The sequence below is a fragment of the Coffea eugenioides genome, chromosome 1, assembly GCF_003713205.1.
Source record: "Coffea eugenioides isolate CCC68of chromosome 1, Ceug_1.0, whole genome shotgun sequence".
NCBI classification, from domain to species: Eukaryota; Viridiplantae; Streptophyta; class Magnoliopsida; order Gentianales; family Rubiaceae; genus Coffea; species Coffea eugenioides.
In genome coordinates, this window is record NC_040035.1 from 12,356,759 (window position 1) to 12,375,526 (window position 18,768).

The following is an 18,768-nucleotide window of genomic DNA, read 5'->3' on the forward strand; positions in this document are numbered from 1 at the left end:
CCCAATTCGTTTGAATTGGACTGTTTTTCAAAAACAAGTTTTATAAATACAATACTATAGTAATATATAAACAAAAATAAATTAAAAAATCTTAAATTTTTTTTTATATAACTATTAATCGTAATATATTTTAAAAACACATAAAAATAGCAAATCCAAATGAATGGCAAGTCAAATGTGTCTTTTCAAACAAAAAACAAAAAGAGAAAGAAAAAAGACATCTCAAAGTACAATCCAAATTCCCAAATCCCCAACCCTATATTTTCGGTTAGAATATTACACCTATTATTTTATTCAATATTCACCTTCCTTTTTTTTATATTTTCTTTCTTTTTTAAATTTCTTTTCCACCTTTGGCTATGTTCTAACTTTTAGCCGCCCCCTTTCTCTCAACGCACTCACGCACTCTCATTCAATATTTATTTATAATTTTCATTATTTTTTGTCTTTTTCTCATCAATTTTGACCCGTCATCCTCTGATTCTGCGCCATCCTTCTTCCTCCCCCGTCCGTCTCTTTCTCTCTCGAACCCGCACATGAATAAAGAGAGGAGTTTTGTACGATAGTATTATTTATACTTAATAATTTTCTTTTATTCCCTGCCAATTGTTACTGCTATTATCGTATATCTGGCTTTTTTTTCAGGAATAAAGTAGAAAATTGACAAAAACTCAGAAATTTTCAGGGTTTTTCTGGTGAGCATTCATTATTTATAGGCGTTATGGAAGATATTGGAGTTGATATCAGGTCAGATTCCCACCATCTTTTTGTTTAAATTTTTTATCTTTTGTTTTTTTATTCATTGAAAGTTGTATTTGATTGGGAGAATTGGGGATTTTGGTCGCTCGATAACTTTACTTGATGTAAATTCTAATTTTCTTGATGTTTTAGCCCTTTAATTCTGATGGGTTTTCTAGATTTTGTTAAGTTTTGATTTATGTTTGCGAGATTGAGAGTAAATGATTACCCTGTAATTATTTAATTTTTTTCTCCAATCATTTCTGGAAGCGTTTAGTTTCTTAAATCAGAGCCTTTATGCTTTGTTCGTGGGTTTGGTGATAGAGTTTTCACGGAGGTGTTGTTTGTAATTTTTTAAAATGTTTTCGTGATAAAGATACGAAGGGCTGGGAGTGTATTGATATTTGTTGGATTTCCTTTTCTTCATTTTTCTTGGGTTGATGTTGATGGTGAGAATGTATGATTTGCTGTTGAAAACAGTTCGGATATTGAAGTGGATGATATAAGGTGTGAGAATATGGCAGAAAAAGATGTCAGCGATGAGGAGATTGAACCAGAAGAATTGGAAAGGCGGATGTGGAAGGACCGAATTAAGCTTAAGAGGCTCAAAGAGAGGCAGAAGATAGCAGCACAGCAGGCTGCGGAGAAGCAAAAGTCAAAGCAAACGACTGATCAAGCTAGGCGGAAGAAGATGTCTAGAGCTCAAGATGGGATTTTGAAGTACATGTTGAAGCTGATGGAAGTTTGCCAGGCTCGTGGATTCGTGTATGGGATTATTCCTGAAAAGGGTAAGCCAGTTAGTGGTGCTTCAGATAATATTAGGGCTTGGTGGAAGGAGAAGGTGAAATTTGATAAGAATGGGCCTGCTGCGATAGATAAATATGAAGCTGAGTGTCGTGTCAAGGTAGAGGGAGTTGGTAATCAGAATGGAAACTCACAAAGCATTCTGCAAGATTTGCAGGATGCAACTCTAGGATCACTATTGTCATCTTTAATGCAGCATTGTGACCCACCACAGCGGAAATATCCTTTGGAGAAGGGTGTTCCACCGCCTTGGTGGCCATCAGGAAATGAGGAATGGTGGATAAGATTAGGGCTACCAAAGGGTCATACCCCTCCTTATAAGAAGCCACATGATTTGAAGAAGATGTGGAAAGTTGGTGTTCTTACTGCAGTTATAAAGCATATGTCACCTGATATAGCCAAAATCAGGAGGCTTGTACGACAATCAAAGTGCTTGCAGGATAAGATGACTGCTAAGGAAAGCTTGATTTGGTTGAATGTTCTTAGCAGAGAGGAAGCCCTCATGCAGCAGCCAAGCAGTGAGAATGGTTCATCTAGTATTAGTGAGGCACCTTGGAGAGGTCGTGGTCAAAGAAAGAAACCTTCAGTTAGCAGTGACAGTGACTATGATGTAGATGGCACTGATGGAACTGATTGTGTCTCATCTAAAGATAACAGGAGAAACCAGCAATTAGATATGGCACCATTAAAGGTTGTTCCTCAGTCTGTTCAAGAAAAAGAACAAAGAGAGGTGCGGCCTAAAAAAAAGAAACGTACAAGATCAAACAATGAAAATATGCTGGTTTCCCAATCTGTAAATGAGCACCGTCACGATGTGCCAAAAGATATGGTGCCTGACATCAACCACACAGGTGTAGAGTACCCTGGCTACAAGTCAGAAAATAATAGAACAACAGCAATGAGCCCTATAGAGAATGATGCAGAGAGTCAATCTCATTTACCTGTAGCTGAACTTAATCACATCTCCACTCTTCCATCTGCCAATGACATAGGTGGAGAAAATACTTTTGCAAGCAACAAGTCCTTACTTCACCAATCAGCTCAAAATCTCGAACTTGTACCTTATGATTCTGGATCGCATCAGGAGGCTCAAGATTTTCAACTACATAATATACCTGAATTTTCTGAGTTGCATGATGGAGTCCCAAATTCAGGAGTGCACTATGGACCTCAAGATCCTAGTTTTCAGAATAGGCCCCAAAATGCTCTTTTGCAACATGGTCCTCATCCTTTGCAGCATGATCCTCATCCTCAGAGCACTCCTTTACTACCAGGGGTTCATAATTCTGGTATGCCTCAGGCCCATCAATATCATTTTTACACCCCACATGTGGATATTGGTCTAAATCGTGATGGGCATCAATCTGTGGTGGCATTCAACGAATTACAGCCTAGGATAGAGAATCGTGAAGTTAATGTACCAATTATACAAAGAATTGGGAATGAAGTAACAGGTGGAGATTTTGATCACTATTTGAAAGACAGATTTGAAAATGAGCAAAATGCACCTGTTCAGAATCATTTCATACCTCCACTGAATAGCCTGTCACCTGATTATCCTTTCTTATCAATGGATGGTCCACCATATGATGACTACTTGCTTGATGATGACTTGATTGAATACCTAGCCTCCTAAGCAAGAAACTCTCTTGATTCAGCTATTAAAGTGTAAGTGATCCTTTTTTGTTTCACATATAGTTTTTTCCATGTTTTATTTTTTGTTATTTTGATAGTTTTGTGATTTTTCTCTTTTATTGCAGATGACTTTTGGTCTAGAAGTTGGACTTGCTACGAGTAGTACTGTATGACTGAGTTTAAAGTATGTAAGTTATTAATGTAGTTTCTCCAACTCAGCCAGAAATCATACCCCCAACTCAGAGCCAGAAATCCTACCCCCAATGACCACCTCCCCAATTTCCCCTCTCAAAAAAAACTGTGTAGACTCATCAAAATGCAAAGACATTGAATTGAATCTTGAATTTTTTTGGGACTAAATTTGTTCCAGTTTGTTAGTTTCCATTGTTTGACTTTTACAAAATGTTAAAGGTTTCTTTGTTGATTTTTGTATAGTATGACAAAGAGAGGAGTTAAACAGCTCATTGGTATTATTCTTGTGAGTTGTGAATTCTGGGTACTTTTGTATAGCTAATTGTTACTTTGAGTTTAAGATGGACGTTGTACATTAAGTGGAATATGGAATTTGAAGGGTATGAATTTGTTGGAAACTGGATATAGATGGTTAAACTCATTATTAGATGTGCTTGCTTGCTTTGCGGTTCAACACTTGGTGCATGTTTAGATGTTCTAAATGCTCATAGTTTCCTTAATCCTAAAAGAAGAAATCTAGCCAATAAGGCTATATCTGTAATCGATAGGCAGGTGCATTGGAGTGCAGTGTTTGGGTTCTACTGAATATGTGCAATGTTGCTGCTGTTGAATAGTGATTCACTTCTTATGACAAGGCCCTCTTTGACTATTCAATAGTTGTTAGGCATAAATTATGCTGCTGTTGTGTAAAAAACATCCTTGGGTTTGTTAGAAATCTCCTTAAGCAAGGTGATTATCTGGAACTCAATCAAAGTGAGAGAGATAGCACAACATATCTATGTTGACCAGTCATAACTGATGCTTGAAGAGATTTATTTAGTTATAATGTTCTGAGAAGAGATTTATCTCACAAATATTTTGGTAGGCTTGTATTTGGCCTGATTGTTAACAATACAGTGTTCATTTAACATGTAGATAATAGGGACCTTTGAAATGTTCTATGTCAAGCTGTTCGGTGAATAGCTTATCTTTATTCATAAACATGAACTACACATTATAGAACATTTTATTTGTGAAATATTTGTTCCTATCTAATGATTATTGGTCATCAAATTGAACTTAAAGAATGGATCAAGGTTTATTTATTTATTATGTTGGTAAGTTGATTGAGATGAGATTAATTTATTTTTTACAATTCAAGTGGAGCTGGCTGGTGTTCACAGATATGAGGTCTTGATGAGTGTAATGCTTGTTCAAGCTCTCGCTGATATACAACCAGCTATTATGATGTGATCTATCTTCAGCTTCTTTGTAACCAACTCATTGCCATTTTAATGTCAAATATTTCTTGCAATAGTTAGTTCTATAATATTTTTGTTTCTTACATTATTTATTTATTTGTGGTTCTTTTGTTTCTCGGAGCCCTGATGTAGAAAACTGTCAATATTGAGAGAACTTTGCTTTCGAGAATCTTTTCTGTCTGAGCTAAACTGCTATACTGGGATTTTGATAGAGTGTGGTGCATGGGTTCAAACATTGCATCATCTTTTCAAAAGTGTGACTGCTAGAAGTCTTAATGAACAGACACTCACATGTCTGTGTGTGTGTGCGCATGAATGTCTGTATATCATTGTGTAGCTGTCACCCGGGATTTTGGGAGCAGCTTCAAGAGCTCACTCCATGATATGTTGGGTATCAAAGGGGCATAACCTTAAGTTGCTGGGTGCTTCCAGGCACAGGCATCCATTCGCAATACCTCTGAACCAAACTAGTTCAGTTTATGCTATATTACTGGCCTCAAGAATGTGTTCATTGGTAGGCTAGAAATATGGGCTTTATGCTTTTATGCAATTTATTACTTGATCACCTAACCCCCTGTTGAGCATTGCTGATCTAAGATTCTTGTTTACTGGGTGAGAATGGGAGGCTGCGAGCTATTATTTTCCTGTAGCATCATGAGGGACTGCTTCTAGTGTCTCAAGTTTGAGCAACACTGACAAACTTCTTCATAGCCCAAATACAACAATTGCAAGGCCTTCATTTGATGGTTTGCAATTACTGGAGAGGTTTGTCACTCAACGATTTTCTATGAATGCATGTAGAGTTTGCCTTCGAGGGTGCCAAAAGTTTAGTTTTGATTTCTATGATCTTGATGACTTTTTCTTCCGTTAGGCATTCCTCTTAATAGATTATATTGAATTAGTTGTTAAAAGCCTTCTTTTGCTGTGAGATATATGATGTTTGAATTGGGAGAGATTTATGATCATTGACATGGATAATTGCTTTTTGCTAGAGGAGAGGTCAGGGAAGAGGGAGCTTAAAATTGGGATCTCTTTTAAGTTTGCAGTTTCACTTTCAGAGGCTATTCTTGTTCAAGCTTTTCCATGAGTGCCCTCTCTCTTTTTAACCTTGTTTTTTTGTTGTAAACATAAACTACATATTATATTACACTGAAGTGAAAATTATGTGTGTTTTGCTTGAAGGATTACTGGTCATCAAGTTGAAATGATAAGGGACCTCAGGGCTTATAAGATTATATTGGGAAGCTGAATAAGCGGAGATTGGTTTAGCTTGTGCTATTGCAAGTCGAACTGGGGTTCTTCACAGATATGACTTCTTGATGATCGTAATGCATGTTCAACTTCTTGCTCAATCACAAACCAGCTAACATATTTCGATCTATGTTGGCTTCTTTATCACCAACTGAAAAATTGCAGACATCTAATGTAATTTAGTTTTAGATATATTTTTTTTTGTCATTTTTTTTAACTTCTTTCTTCGATCAAGAAAGAGATTGAACAGGGTATGCTGCTAGGGTGCAAAGCCAGCATCCGCTTTTCGGACTTTGTGGCCGATGCAAGGCTTATTGATCAAATGCAAAGGTTGTTAATCTGGTGCATCTTTCTTTCTTATTTTTAGTTGATTTAGGTATCAATGGGCAAGATGGTTCAAAGAATTTGCTCTTGGTAGGGTGAATCGTAGTTTATATTAGGCATGTCAACGGATCTGTGTATTATTCAGACTCAATCCATATCAATCATGTCTTTTGTTGAGTTTGGATCAAAATTTTTAAATATAGACCCTATTCAAATTTGGACTTTACGAAAGAATTATTGATTGGGAAATTTGAACTTAATATTCTCTCCTGCCTTCAAACTCAAATGAATTTGAAAACTTCTTAACCATGAAATGAAATATACTGTAATATTTTGATAGATACAGGTGCTAATGAGAATTATATATCGCATAAATTGGTTGAACACTTGCTCCACCGAATCAGGAGATCATATTGTATTGAATTTCGAATAGTCCACTGAATTAAAGATGATTGAATTTTGAATAGCCTACTGAATTAAAGATGATTATATCAAAGTTTCCTTCAGCAAATGGTCTTCATCTCTCATGCCCCAACCAAACAATAACAGAACTCTGAAGAAGACTTTTTGTTTTATCTATCTTTTATCTTTTAGTTGTTCATCTTGAACTTTAGAAAGAAAAGATTGAATTTGAGAGTTGTAGAGTTCTTGTCTCCTTTACAAGCGTTAAGTAGTGATATGAAGGTAATGCAACTTTTGTTGCTCTTATCTTAAAAGTTACAACAGAATTGATTATAAATGATATTGTTCAAGGTCAAAAAATATTTGGAATGTTGTGTTCTTTGTTGCTTTTTCTTTCCAACTGTGGTTGGTACTTACTTTAAGATTGTGAAATTTACAACCAAATTATTGATAACCACAACATGATTGATTAAATGCCCAAGCCATAATAGGTTTTAAACTTCTTTCTACTGCTCGTTTTCTCCAACTTCTCTCTGTTGCTCATTTTCTCTAAATTTCTTTCTCTTCGGGAGGCCCTCCCATAGGTTTTCTATTTGTTCTTTTCCTAATAAAGTCTCCCTTAAATTTTCTTAGTGAGAGAACTCTGTTTCTCCTATCCTAGTGAAAATTTTTGTTCTCTTAGGAGTTTTTAGTGAGATTTTATGTTATTTTTCCTTGTTTTATTGTTTAAATTTTAATTTACTTCAAATCTGGTTGTCAGATCTGTATTTATTTCAGATTTGGGTCTATGTCAATAGATCTCATCATCTTTATTGGAACTTACAACTGTTGATTAGCATATCTGATGATTGCAACATGTATAGAGTAGGCTGCAATGATTTATTCTATGAGGATATGATTTTAAAATCAATAGTACTTTTTAAATCTATTTTTAATTTCTCAGGTCTTTTGTATCTGTTAAATTGCAGATCTTGAATTTTAGTGCATATTTTATCTGCTATTAGGGCAGTGATGTATATCAATGATGCTGGACGATTTCCAGCAATCCGTTAACAAAATATGTTTTGTTATCAAAAAAAAAAAAAGCCCAAGCCATAATAGTGGTACCCGTTTGTGACCTTTCAAGCGATTTATGGTTAGATCAATTGATCAAACACTCAAATTGTTTCGTAAGAAGACTAGTAATGAACCCTTAAAAAGAAATCCTAAAATAATGAAGTATGGAATTGCCTTAGACTAACAATACAATAAGATTTCCTTTGACTATTAAAATTGTGTTCAGAATTCTTTTGGTATGCAACACTGCAAGTTCATTAGAAGCAAAAATGGCAAGTTCCATGGGAAAAAGTCGCTTTGATTGTTAACTTGTGATAACACGTCTTTAAAAAAAATTGTTATAATATAATTCACACCCTCATGATCTGTAAGAAAGGATGTTGTGGATGGAGAAGCAAATTCAAAATGTCTTAAAAGGATCGCTGTTTCAATGTGATCAATGTCATTTTGACAAATGTACCTGTACTGCTAAAGAATACACCATTCAAACAAGGGAGTGTTTTATAGTACCAGCAAACTTATCCATTAAATTAGTAAACCACCAACTACGAAGCTTCATAAAACCACAAACTTGCGTACAATAAAATTAGACAGATCTATCAACTAAGGGGAATAATTTCAAGAAGACAAGAATTCAAGCTTCCAATTGTATCTAGATAACGGTAGATCTCTTGCTTCCTATCCATTTGGGTTTGACTCAATTGAGACTTGAAACCTGCCAAGTTGACAATCATGCAAGCTACATTTAGGAATTTTAAAAGATTGATTGAAGAGAATTAGCAATCATATGCAGGCTAAACATTCTAAAAAGTTACAAATAGAATTGTGATTGGGAAGTATCTTCCACAATGTACACTAGTGCCACGATTTATGAATACTCCAAAGACCTCAAAAAAGGATGCAAAAAATTCTCAAGATGAACTCTAGTACTGCATAAAAACTGCTTCCTCATTCATGTGCTAAAAGACACCAGTCCATGAACAAAAGGGGCTAATTCCTTGTAATATTGCTCCAAAAAAAATTTGATAAATACGGCTCGACACCATTCTTTTCTTAAATTATGCCTGCCGTGCTAACTGTGTACGATAGGTAACAACTTTTTTTTTTAAGTGCTAGGCTGCCATACTAGGGAATAAATTCAATGACACTTATTGCACTGGATGATGCATTTTTCACTTACTAGGCAACGTTTGAAGGTCCTTTCGATCGGCTGAGAAACTCTTAAGTATTGGGAATAATGGATTTGAGATTGAATATTATAGGTGATCGGTTGAAACAAAAGACACTAGGACCATCGAAAATCACTAGAATCAGAAATGGGATGGATTGAAAATGTCCGTGTTGATCTTAGTCCCTAGCTTTTGATGTTTACAAAACAAATGGATGATACTAATATCTCTTCAAGATATACTTTCAGTTATGAAGCAAATCAGATTCAAAGATCAAGTGCAATTGAAAGAAACAAAGGTTGCTGAAAGCTGTCGGACGCTTGTGAAGACAGGATCGAACGTCCGATAATCATTGTGCACTTCAAACGCATGAAGAACTCCATCACCGAACGTCCGAAGGAAATAAGACATTCCCCCTATCTCACTGACCTCGATCGGACGCAAGCATCGGACGTCCGATAGGATCCTTTAAACTCGACGAAAGCTGTCGGACGCTCACAAAAATAATACCGGACGTCCGATAGAATTGAGATATTCCTTCTAACTCATTGTGTGCTTTTGGACGCAAGTACCAGACGTCCAATAGAATTGAAGAAGATTTTTCAAATTCACTGCATGTTGTCGGACGCATGCTTTGGATGTACCTGACGTCCGATACTCCTAACGGCTAGTTGACTCTTCAACTACTTTCTATCCGTTGGAAGCATTAATGAAGCACTTTCTTGGTCTCCTATAAATAGAGCATGGTCAGAATTTTCAAATAACTTTTGCACACTGAAGATACAAAAGATCAAGAGTAGTTTTAGTGAGAAAACACTCTCTAAGGAAGATTTGTAGTCTTGGTGGTGTGAAGTTCATTGTAAGCTTTTCATTTGTAAGTGAATACTTCAATAATGTAGCTTTGTGAGGGTTGTCTTGAGGAATAGTAAAACTTCCTAACTTGACCAAGTGGAGATTGGGGCAAGGAGGAAGTGAGCCTTCCTTTGTACACAAGATTGGTTGTATTTCATCAATTTGAAGAAGCTTGTTTGAATTGATCTTCAAGTTCAAGAGAAGCTTGGTAGTCAATTGGTTTGCAATTCCTTTCTTCTCATTTACTTATTGTTATGTTGTGATCCTTAAATTGCTTATCTCTTCTACTTCTCTCAAGTGATATTATTCATTCATTGTGTGATCACTTAGAAAAGAGGGTAAATTTCATATTGAGCAAAAAATGCCCATAACTTGATTAGTTTCTTAATCAACCTAATTCACCCATCTCTTAGGTTGTCTTCGATCCTTACAGTCTGAATATATCATGTCGTTTTATTAACAGTTTATAGCTAGACCACAATGCCTCGAATTGCACTTATTTCTATTATTTTCATAGATAGGGTGTTAGAAAAAATGTGATTAAGATGTACTTGACTCATGCTATCTGTTTATGTAGTAACTCTATTTTGGCTACTTTCATTCCATTTGTTATGCTTATAATAAACATAGATAATTTCTGTATTCACAGTTATTTGTACTTTTTTGACTAATTTTTGTCACTTATATATATATAACTAAATACACCTGCATTTTATTTGTTGTAATTAATTAATCATATAACATCCATTTTTTGTGTATTTTTTTGTTAATAGAACTTGATATGGAACATTATAATTTGAGTACATCACCCTCATATCTCAGTTCGATTGAGCATGCCGTTTTATATCTATAGTAGCAACATAGGTCCACTACTATATTCTACGGTGCGAGCTTAGACCTTAATGTAAGATGTTGTAATAAGTGATTTTTTAACCACTATATCAACGCAACTAGATCTAGTGACATTTACTTGGTCAGTTATCTTATAGTAGACCATGAACTTATCACTGCATTTGTGGAGCGCTGGAGATAGGAGACGCATACCTTCCACCTTTTTGTTATGGTTGAGGTGATGGTTACTCTGTAAGATATCGAGACACTCTGAAGTCTACGCGTGAATAACCAAACTATTACTCGGATCCATAGTAAATGTTGTCCACTACAATGTAAATAGATGATGCAGGGGATTTTAAGCTTCTAGCCAGAAGATAGCAGTTTGAACCACGGTCAATTGAAACTATCATCCATGTATGGTCGATTGAATACTATTTGAACCACGGTCGATTGAAACTATCATCTATGTATGGTCGATTGAGTACTATCCCCGAATGTTCCCGATGAGACTGTTCATCAAATATACCTGGATGTAAATCATGATATTTTTGGATGGGTTATTATTTGTGGATTCATACCAGAATCTTATTAGTTTTAGTTGTTTCAATTATGTACGTTATTTAGATGCAATGAGCCAGAACAGTTGGGTGTTTGCTACATTGATATGTTTATACTTACGTATGTGTCATGCATCCATGCTACTACTTTGACGACAGGTGGATCGTACTCGTTACTATAGTTTTGGGCATGGGAATAAATTCACTGATTTGTCCTGAGACATTGCCTTCTGTAGAGGTTGATTATTTTATTAAAGATGAGAGATGGATGGCCGAATGTACTGGAGTTGACCTCTTAGCCATGCTATGTCGTATTATCATGAGCAGCTTGCGTTGCTACAAATGGACTAGGTATTATACTATTTCTACTTAACTAGTTTTTTCTGCATTGTAAGTCATAAGTGTCATCCATGCATGTTTAATTTGTACTTTTAGCCGTTCATTTGGATGTTGTACAGGGGTGATTACTGGCATCTCTATCTGGATACAAGAGATTGGGAGAATATGTATAGCAGGCAAATGTCCCATTTATACTCGGGCACATTGTCGAGATTCATTGTGCATACCGTGTTATGCATCAATTTGGGATGGGACAAGACATCCATGAACCCATTAACACTGTTTGGCATGGGCTGCATCGGCTAGATCTGGTCAAATATTTAGGGAGGAATTGGTTTGAATTTCATAGGGGTTGGATAAGATTTTGGAATGCGTGTGCCAATGCTAAGATTTTGGAAGAGTCTATAAATATATTCAAGCTCTCACACAAGCATATGAGGTGGTACATATTTGCCTTATGTTACTCCTCCTATTTATCAGCATTTGCAACTCAAACATATGCTTCTTAGGGATTCTAGCTAGCTGGAGTATCTGAAACTTTTCTATTAAATATTTGATTTATTTATGATTAACTCAAATTACTAATAGTTTATGCAGTTTTGTAAAATTAGATGGGTACTGTACAAAGCATTGGGCACTAGTCACATGATGCACTCGACCTTGATAATCCACAAGATCGTTTTCATCTACATCTATTGACTAATGTGGATGTGATATTTGAATATATACAATATCTCTAATGTTTTGACTGAATGGTTATTGGTAATTGACAATGGTTCAAAACAGGTCCCCCTTACATTACAAAATATCATGTTCCAAAAACTAGTTACTTAGTATTTCTAACCAGACAGAGGCATCATCTAGCAGAAAAGATAGCACAGGCACGGCTTGCATGACGAACTCAAAGACGGACCAAGGAAGTAATGCATAGCAATAGACTCTCACCATCGACACATGTTGGCTAGTTAGCATTTCACTCTATCTATACACATACACATGATAGATGCACATATCATACCATCCGCCCAGGAGTTATCTCCTTTTTGGGGCACAAGTCATGCCAACACCACACTTACTAACTTTTGGTGCACAGGTCACGCCGTGTCACACTTTTCAATTTTTGGTGCATAGCCCACACCCTTGCCACACATTCCTATATCTAGTGCACAGTTCTCACCCTCGCCATATTTATCTCTATTTGGGTATGATACCATTGCATCCATGGTTCGCCATCGCAGGTCATGGTCGCTATTGGTCCACGTTCATATCGGCATATCAGTTGGATATTGGGTGATATGCATATTATAGCACATAAAAATTTGAAAAAAATTTTGAAAAATTACAAAAAATAGAAAATACCATAAACTATACAATTATCAAATTAAATTTACTAATTATCTATTATCATATATAGTTACTAATTATTTAAATAAATAATGCTGTCATTACTTATAAACCTATTAAGAGATCTTGTACTCTAAACAATTATAAGGTATACTCGAGCTGCTACTCCCTGCAATGTAGCACATAAAAGATTGTAATATTTTTTTATTAAACAAGTCTTGTACTCTAAAAATGGTATATTAATTCTTAGATATTTCTATATACATACTAGACATAAAATCCATAGTTAACTGACCTCCAGATATAGAATGCCTACATTACTCTTCCATAAATCCCATGTATCTACTTTCTTCCATAGCTCCCTTGTATTGCTTTCTTTCCAAAACTTTCATTTATTCTTCATTAAGTTCAAAGATATCATCATCGTCATCATCCTCATTTTCATCCAGTAGATTGATAGATTGGCGCAATGATTCTTTTTTCCTTTGTATTACAACTCTTGCACTCTTACCTTGAATCAAGTGTTTCTCTAAAAACTCTCTTATTTCTTTTGGAGTTGCAGGACATGCCTCTACTTGTCCTGCTACATATTCAATATGTTGTTTCATCCTTATAATTTCTCCGTGTATAATTTTACCACAATAATTGCACTTTGCAACCTTTCTGCAATTACCAACTGGAGTAGCATGATCCCAACCAATGTTTTGATTTAGAGTTATTTTACACTGTCCCTACATTAGTTAAATAATTATAGTTGTGATGTTAAACACTTTAATATGCATTATTTAGATAACAATAAATTTATTTTTTATTATCTAAATATATTAAATTTTTTCGATGAAGTTTAATTATACAAGATAATTTATACTCTCACAATTTGACCACTTCAATTTTTTTGTTTAACTAAGTGGAACTTGTAAGTAAACCTTTTTTTTGCCTTTTCTAATTAATTTACCTAAAATCATTTTAACCAACATAATTGAGATACATGGAATAAATTAATTACATTTTTTATCATTAAAATGTATCCAAATAATTACTATATATTTTCAAACTAAAACTTAGATAAGTGACTAGTAATACAAAGTAATCATATACTTAATAATATAAAAAAATGCCACAATGCATTACATAAATTTACAAATATCTAAATATCACATCTGAATACTAAATTAAAAAAAAATAAAATTGAGAAAATACTTTGAAAGAAGATGCGGACCTTTTGGCCTGATACTTTTTTTTTTTTTTTAACTGCCAATCATATCTGGCAGACGGGCACTACGCCCTTTTATTAAGAAACAACCAAAGAACAAGGAGCTAAAGCACAAAAACAAAAAGCCAACGAGCAAAACCTATCTTCGAAGCGAGAAACGGAAATTGGGAACCTGCTCCCTATCTAAAACAAAGAGGGACCTAGACAAGCGTGGAAGAGAAGACAAAGTGGGATAATCCAAGTGCCCGCTACAAGCAACGCCCACAGCAGCCAGAGAGTCAGCCACCGTATTCGCCTCCCGGAAACAGTGGGAAAGACGAACCCCCAACGGCAAATTTGCTCGAATCACTCTAATCAGCGGCCGTACCGCCCACGGAATCGAAAAACTCCCTGCCACCACACGAACCAAAACCTGCGAGTCAGACTCAACTTGGACCATGGAGAAACCCATCTGCTGGCACAGTTGGAGTCCATGAAGCATTGCATACGCCTCCGCCTGCAAAGAGTCCACCAGCGGTAACTTGGCCGCAAACGCTCCAAGGAACGATCCATCGGACCGTCGGAGAATCCCACCAATACCACTAGCACCGGCCGTAGATGAGGAGGACCCGTCAGTATTAAGCTTGACAAACCCATTCTGCGGGAATTCCTAACTAACCAAAGTAGAACTTAAGGGGCGCTGGATCCCCGAGATGACGGACACAAGTCCCCCAAATTCAGGCGGAAGTGAACGCCCAGGAAACTTGACAGAACAAATAAGCCAAAGCTCATGAGATATAGAGTAGCACAAGGTTTGGACAGACCACTTAATGCCATCGAAGCGCCATTTATTCGAAGCCTTCCACAAAAACCAAAGAATGATCAATGACAAAATCCTGTACAACCACCGAATCGACATCTTACTCACAGGTTGAGACCACCAGGTCATACATCTAGTCCGATAGCCGCAAGAAGCCATCAGAATCCCCAACCGACACTCAAAAAATGACCAGACAGCCTGGGCCACCAGGCAGGAGGAAAACAAATGATCAGCCGTCTCTTGAGCAGCCAAGCACAACGGGCACTGGGAGGGCCCCGCAAACCGGCACCGAGTACGTAACACATCATCCAAAGGCAACCTACCGGAAAACAAACGCCATGCAAAACAAGAAACCTTAAGTGGAATGGAGGAATCCCACAGCGACTGGAAGACCAGAGACTTCACTCCAGCCCGACGGACCAGCTGGTAAGCCGAGGCCGTGGAGAAAGAGCCCGAGGATGCCAACTGCCAACAGGGCTGATCTGGCAGATCCCCAAACCACATAAAAGTCTCCCCCATCACCTCCAAAATCTCCGTATGAAGGAAAGACGAGAGACGAACCCAGTCCCAACTCCTCTGAACACAAAAGTCACTAACCTTCTGGTCGGAAGAAAGGTCTGGAAACCGCCAGCCAAGGGGGCCCAAACCACTCCAATTATCCCACCAGAAATAACAATCTCCCAGAGAAACGTCCCAACGGATCTGTAATTCCATCTGCTCACGAACTTGGAACAACCGCCGACAGATCGCCGAACGCGACGGACCAACCACTACCTGATTAGGATGACCTCCCCGAAGGTACAAACTAGACATAAACCTCGCCCACAGAGAGTCCTGTTGACGAAAGCGCCACCACAATTTACAAGAGAAGGCCTTAGAAATAGACTGCAAAGATCTAACCCCTAGGCCCCCCTCCTCCACAGGGAAACACACCTTAGACCAACCACACCAGTGAAAATGGTTATCCCCCCAAAAAAACTGCGCAAACATCCTCTCAATCTCCCAAATTGCCCCTCGAGTGGGCTCCAAGACTGCAAGCAAGTGAACTGGAATGGACGTAAGCACATGCCGAATAAGAATCAGCCGCGCCCCCATGGAAAGCCACCGATTCTGCCAGGACAGCAAACGAGCCTGAACTTTATCTATGATCCCAGCAAACAAGGACTTAGATCGCCGACCCTCATACAAGGGGCACCCCAAATACGTGATAGGCAAAGACTTACGAGCAAAACCCGTTTCCTCCGCAACCCTCCGACTGCGAAGACCAGAAACCTTCTTAGAGAGTAAACAACAACTCTTCGAGGCATTAACCAGCTGACCAGACACTCGCTGATAATCAGTTAAAACACCTATGACCTTCCGCACCGAAGCCCGCCCCCCATTGCAAAAGACTATAACGTCGTCCGCATACCCCAGATGCACAGGGGGGGATCCTCCCGAAGGAACCGAATAAGGGATGAAACCACTAGAGAGCGGAAGAGACTCCAGACCGCGGGACAGGAACTCCGCCATAATGATGAAAAGCGCTGGAGACAGCGGATCACCCTGCCGCAAACCCCTAGTGGACCTGAAAAACCCGACCGGACCACCATTGATCAACACTGAAAATGACAGGAGGAAACCAAACGCCAAACCATGTCCAACCAAACCTCACCAAACCCGAATTTCCACATAACAGATAGCAGAAACATCCACGATACCCTGTCATAGGCCTTGGCCATGTCCAGTTTCAAAACCACATTAGAACCCCGGGCCTTTCTCCCAATCCTAGAAATCATCTCCTGAGCAAGCAGAATGTTATCAGAAATGGCCCTTCCCTTAACAAAACCACTTTGCTGAGGGGAAATGAGTCGGGGTAGAACTTTTTCCAGCCGAGCCGCAAGAATCTTGGAAATAATCTTGTTCGAGAAATTACAGAGACTAATCGGCCTAAAATCGGCAAAGGTCTTAGGGGCCGACTGTTTAGGAATCAAGGCCAACAAAGTGGCCGAAATTCCACACGGGAGATCAGCACCAACAAAGAAATCCGCGACTGCATCTGAGAGGTCCCCTCCTATAATATCCCAACAAGCCTGATAAAAGGACCCTGGGAACCCGTCCGGGCCTGAGCAACTGTCCCTATCCAAAGAGAAGACCGCCCCTCGAACCTCCTCAGCAGTAGGAAGCCGTTCCAAATCCAGAATATCATCCTCCGACAAAATTGTCGGGATTCGAGACAATTCATCCCCCGTCACCTGATCCAGTGGCCCCTGGGTAAACAAGTCAGAGAAGAAAGTCTCCGCCATCGCATGAATAGAACCTACATCATCAGTCCACGCACCAGAGGAAGTCTGAAGCCGATGAATACGAACCTTCACCCTGCGTTGACGCACATAAGAGTGAAAAAACTTAGAATTGGCATCTCCCTCCTTCAGCCAACGTAACCTCGATTTCTGCCGCCAGAAGATGGCCTGACGCAACAAAGCTTCCTTCAAGACCGACGAAGCCTGCACCAGCCGCAAGTCCACCTCCGGGGATGGTCGGGCCGCAGCCTCAGCCTCCAACTGAGCAACCTCCTCCTCGGCCTGTTTTACGGCATCGAACACGTTACCGAAAACATTTTTGTTCCAAACAGTCAAAGCCGCCTTAACCGCCTTCAACTTATGCAAGAAGCGTCGCATCGGTCGGCCAGTGCTACCAGAGAGCCAGGCCTCCTGAACAACGCCCTTAAAATTAGCATGCCGAAGCCAAACATCTTGGAACCGGAAGCTTCTCGGAGATGACGAGCTTGAAATCAAGTAAGAAACCAGCAACGGAGAATAATCAGAAGCAGTGCGCGCCAAATGATGAACCGAAGGCACCACACCACTACCCAACCAGCCGCGATCAACCAGGACTCGATCCAACCGCTTCCAGACCCGCGCCCTACCCTGACGATTATTACACCACGTAAACTGGTTCCCAGAGAATCCCACATCTGTTAAGTCCAAATCCTGAATGAAAGCATGGAAGTCCTCCGACTCAGCCCTGCGAAAAGGCCGACCTCCTCTCTTCTCCTCCGCATACAAGATTACATTAAAGTCACCATGAAAGAGAAGAGGAAGACCCAACACCTGCAAAGCACGTAAGTCCGCCCAAAGCTCGCGGCGGTCACTGACTGAGCAGGCCGCATGCACAAAGACCCCAACCACCTCAGTACTCATCTGAGAGTGCGTCACGCGGAGGGCCAAATACTGAGAAGATTGACCCACAATAGAGCAAGAAAATTCACTAGAGTGTAAAACAACAAGGCGGCCATCATTGGTAGGACAACAACCATCAAAGCCCAACCTCTGGGTTCACAGACCCCTAACAAGGAAAATTTATGCAATAGACGCAACTTACGTAAACGAGCTATAGTGATGGAGTTATCTAAACCCCGAACATTCCAAAACAATGACTTAAACATCACGTAAAGGAAAAGAAGAAGAGTGAGGGGGAAAACCTGGCGGGGCCGCGACCACCCCAGGCTGTCTCTGTTTCAAGTCGCCACGCCGGCGTTTAAGCGCCTCCATGGCCGCCAAGGGAGGAGCAGCTTTGCGTGGAGAAAGATTCAATTCTAATATTGCAACCTGCTCCTGCTGCATGCGCACCGACAAAGCGGTCTCGTCATCAACCGCCTCCGCAGCCACCTTGTCAGCAAGGTCATCAAAGATCGCCTCCGCAGCCGAGGCAATAGCGTCTTCCACCAGCTGCTCCACCACTGCACCAGGCTCCTGCTGCCCTGCGGTAGCAAGCAGCGACAAAGGGACCGCTGCCTCCTCCACCCCATCCTGGTGTTCGTCATCCGAAGCCTCCTCCACAACTACATCATCCAGGTCTAACGGAGTCCCCTTGTGAGTGGCCTGCATCCCCAGAAGGGTCGAGACTCCCTGCCCATCCCCCGCAGTCGGGGATGCTGCCGCCACTGGCTCAGCAGCCTGGGCACTCGACCCAGGCCCAGGCTCCGCATCAGGCCCGAGAACCACCCCCGACACTCTGTGCTTCTCGCCCACAAGCG

At 39.4% G+C, this 18,768-nt stretch overlaps 1 protein-coding gene and 1 long non-coding RNA gene across 2 annotated transcripts; both read left to right on the plus strand.

Moving 5' to 3' along the window:
• The first annotated feature begins 473 nt into the window (after positions 1–473).
• Positions 474–3,767, plus strand: LOC113750600 (ETHYLENE INSENSITIVE 3-like 3 protein). Its single transcript, XM_027294562.1, has 4 exons — positions 474–557; positions 686–747; positions 1,219–3,210; positions 3,303–3,767. The coding sequence occupies exons 1-3, from the start codon at positions 537–539 to the stop codon at positions 3,176–3,178; spliced, it is 2,043 nt and encodes a 680-aa protein (XP_027150363.1). The 5' UTR covers positions 474–536; the 3' UTR covers positions 3,179–3,210; positions 3,303–3,767.
• A 931-nt stretch (positions 3,768–4,698) lies between these two features.
• Positions 4,699–6,199, plus strand: LOC113750606. The gene is made up of 2 exons (XR_003464660.1): positions 4,699–5,375; positions 5,793–6,199. It is a non-coding gene; the product is annotated as an uncharacterized LOC113750606 (long non-coding RNA).
• Positions 6,200–18,768: the final 12,569 nt, after the last annotated feature.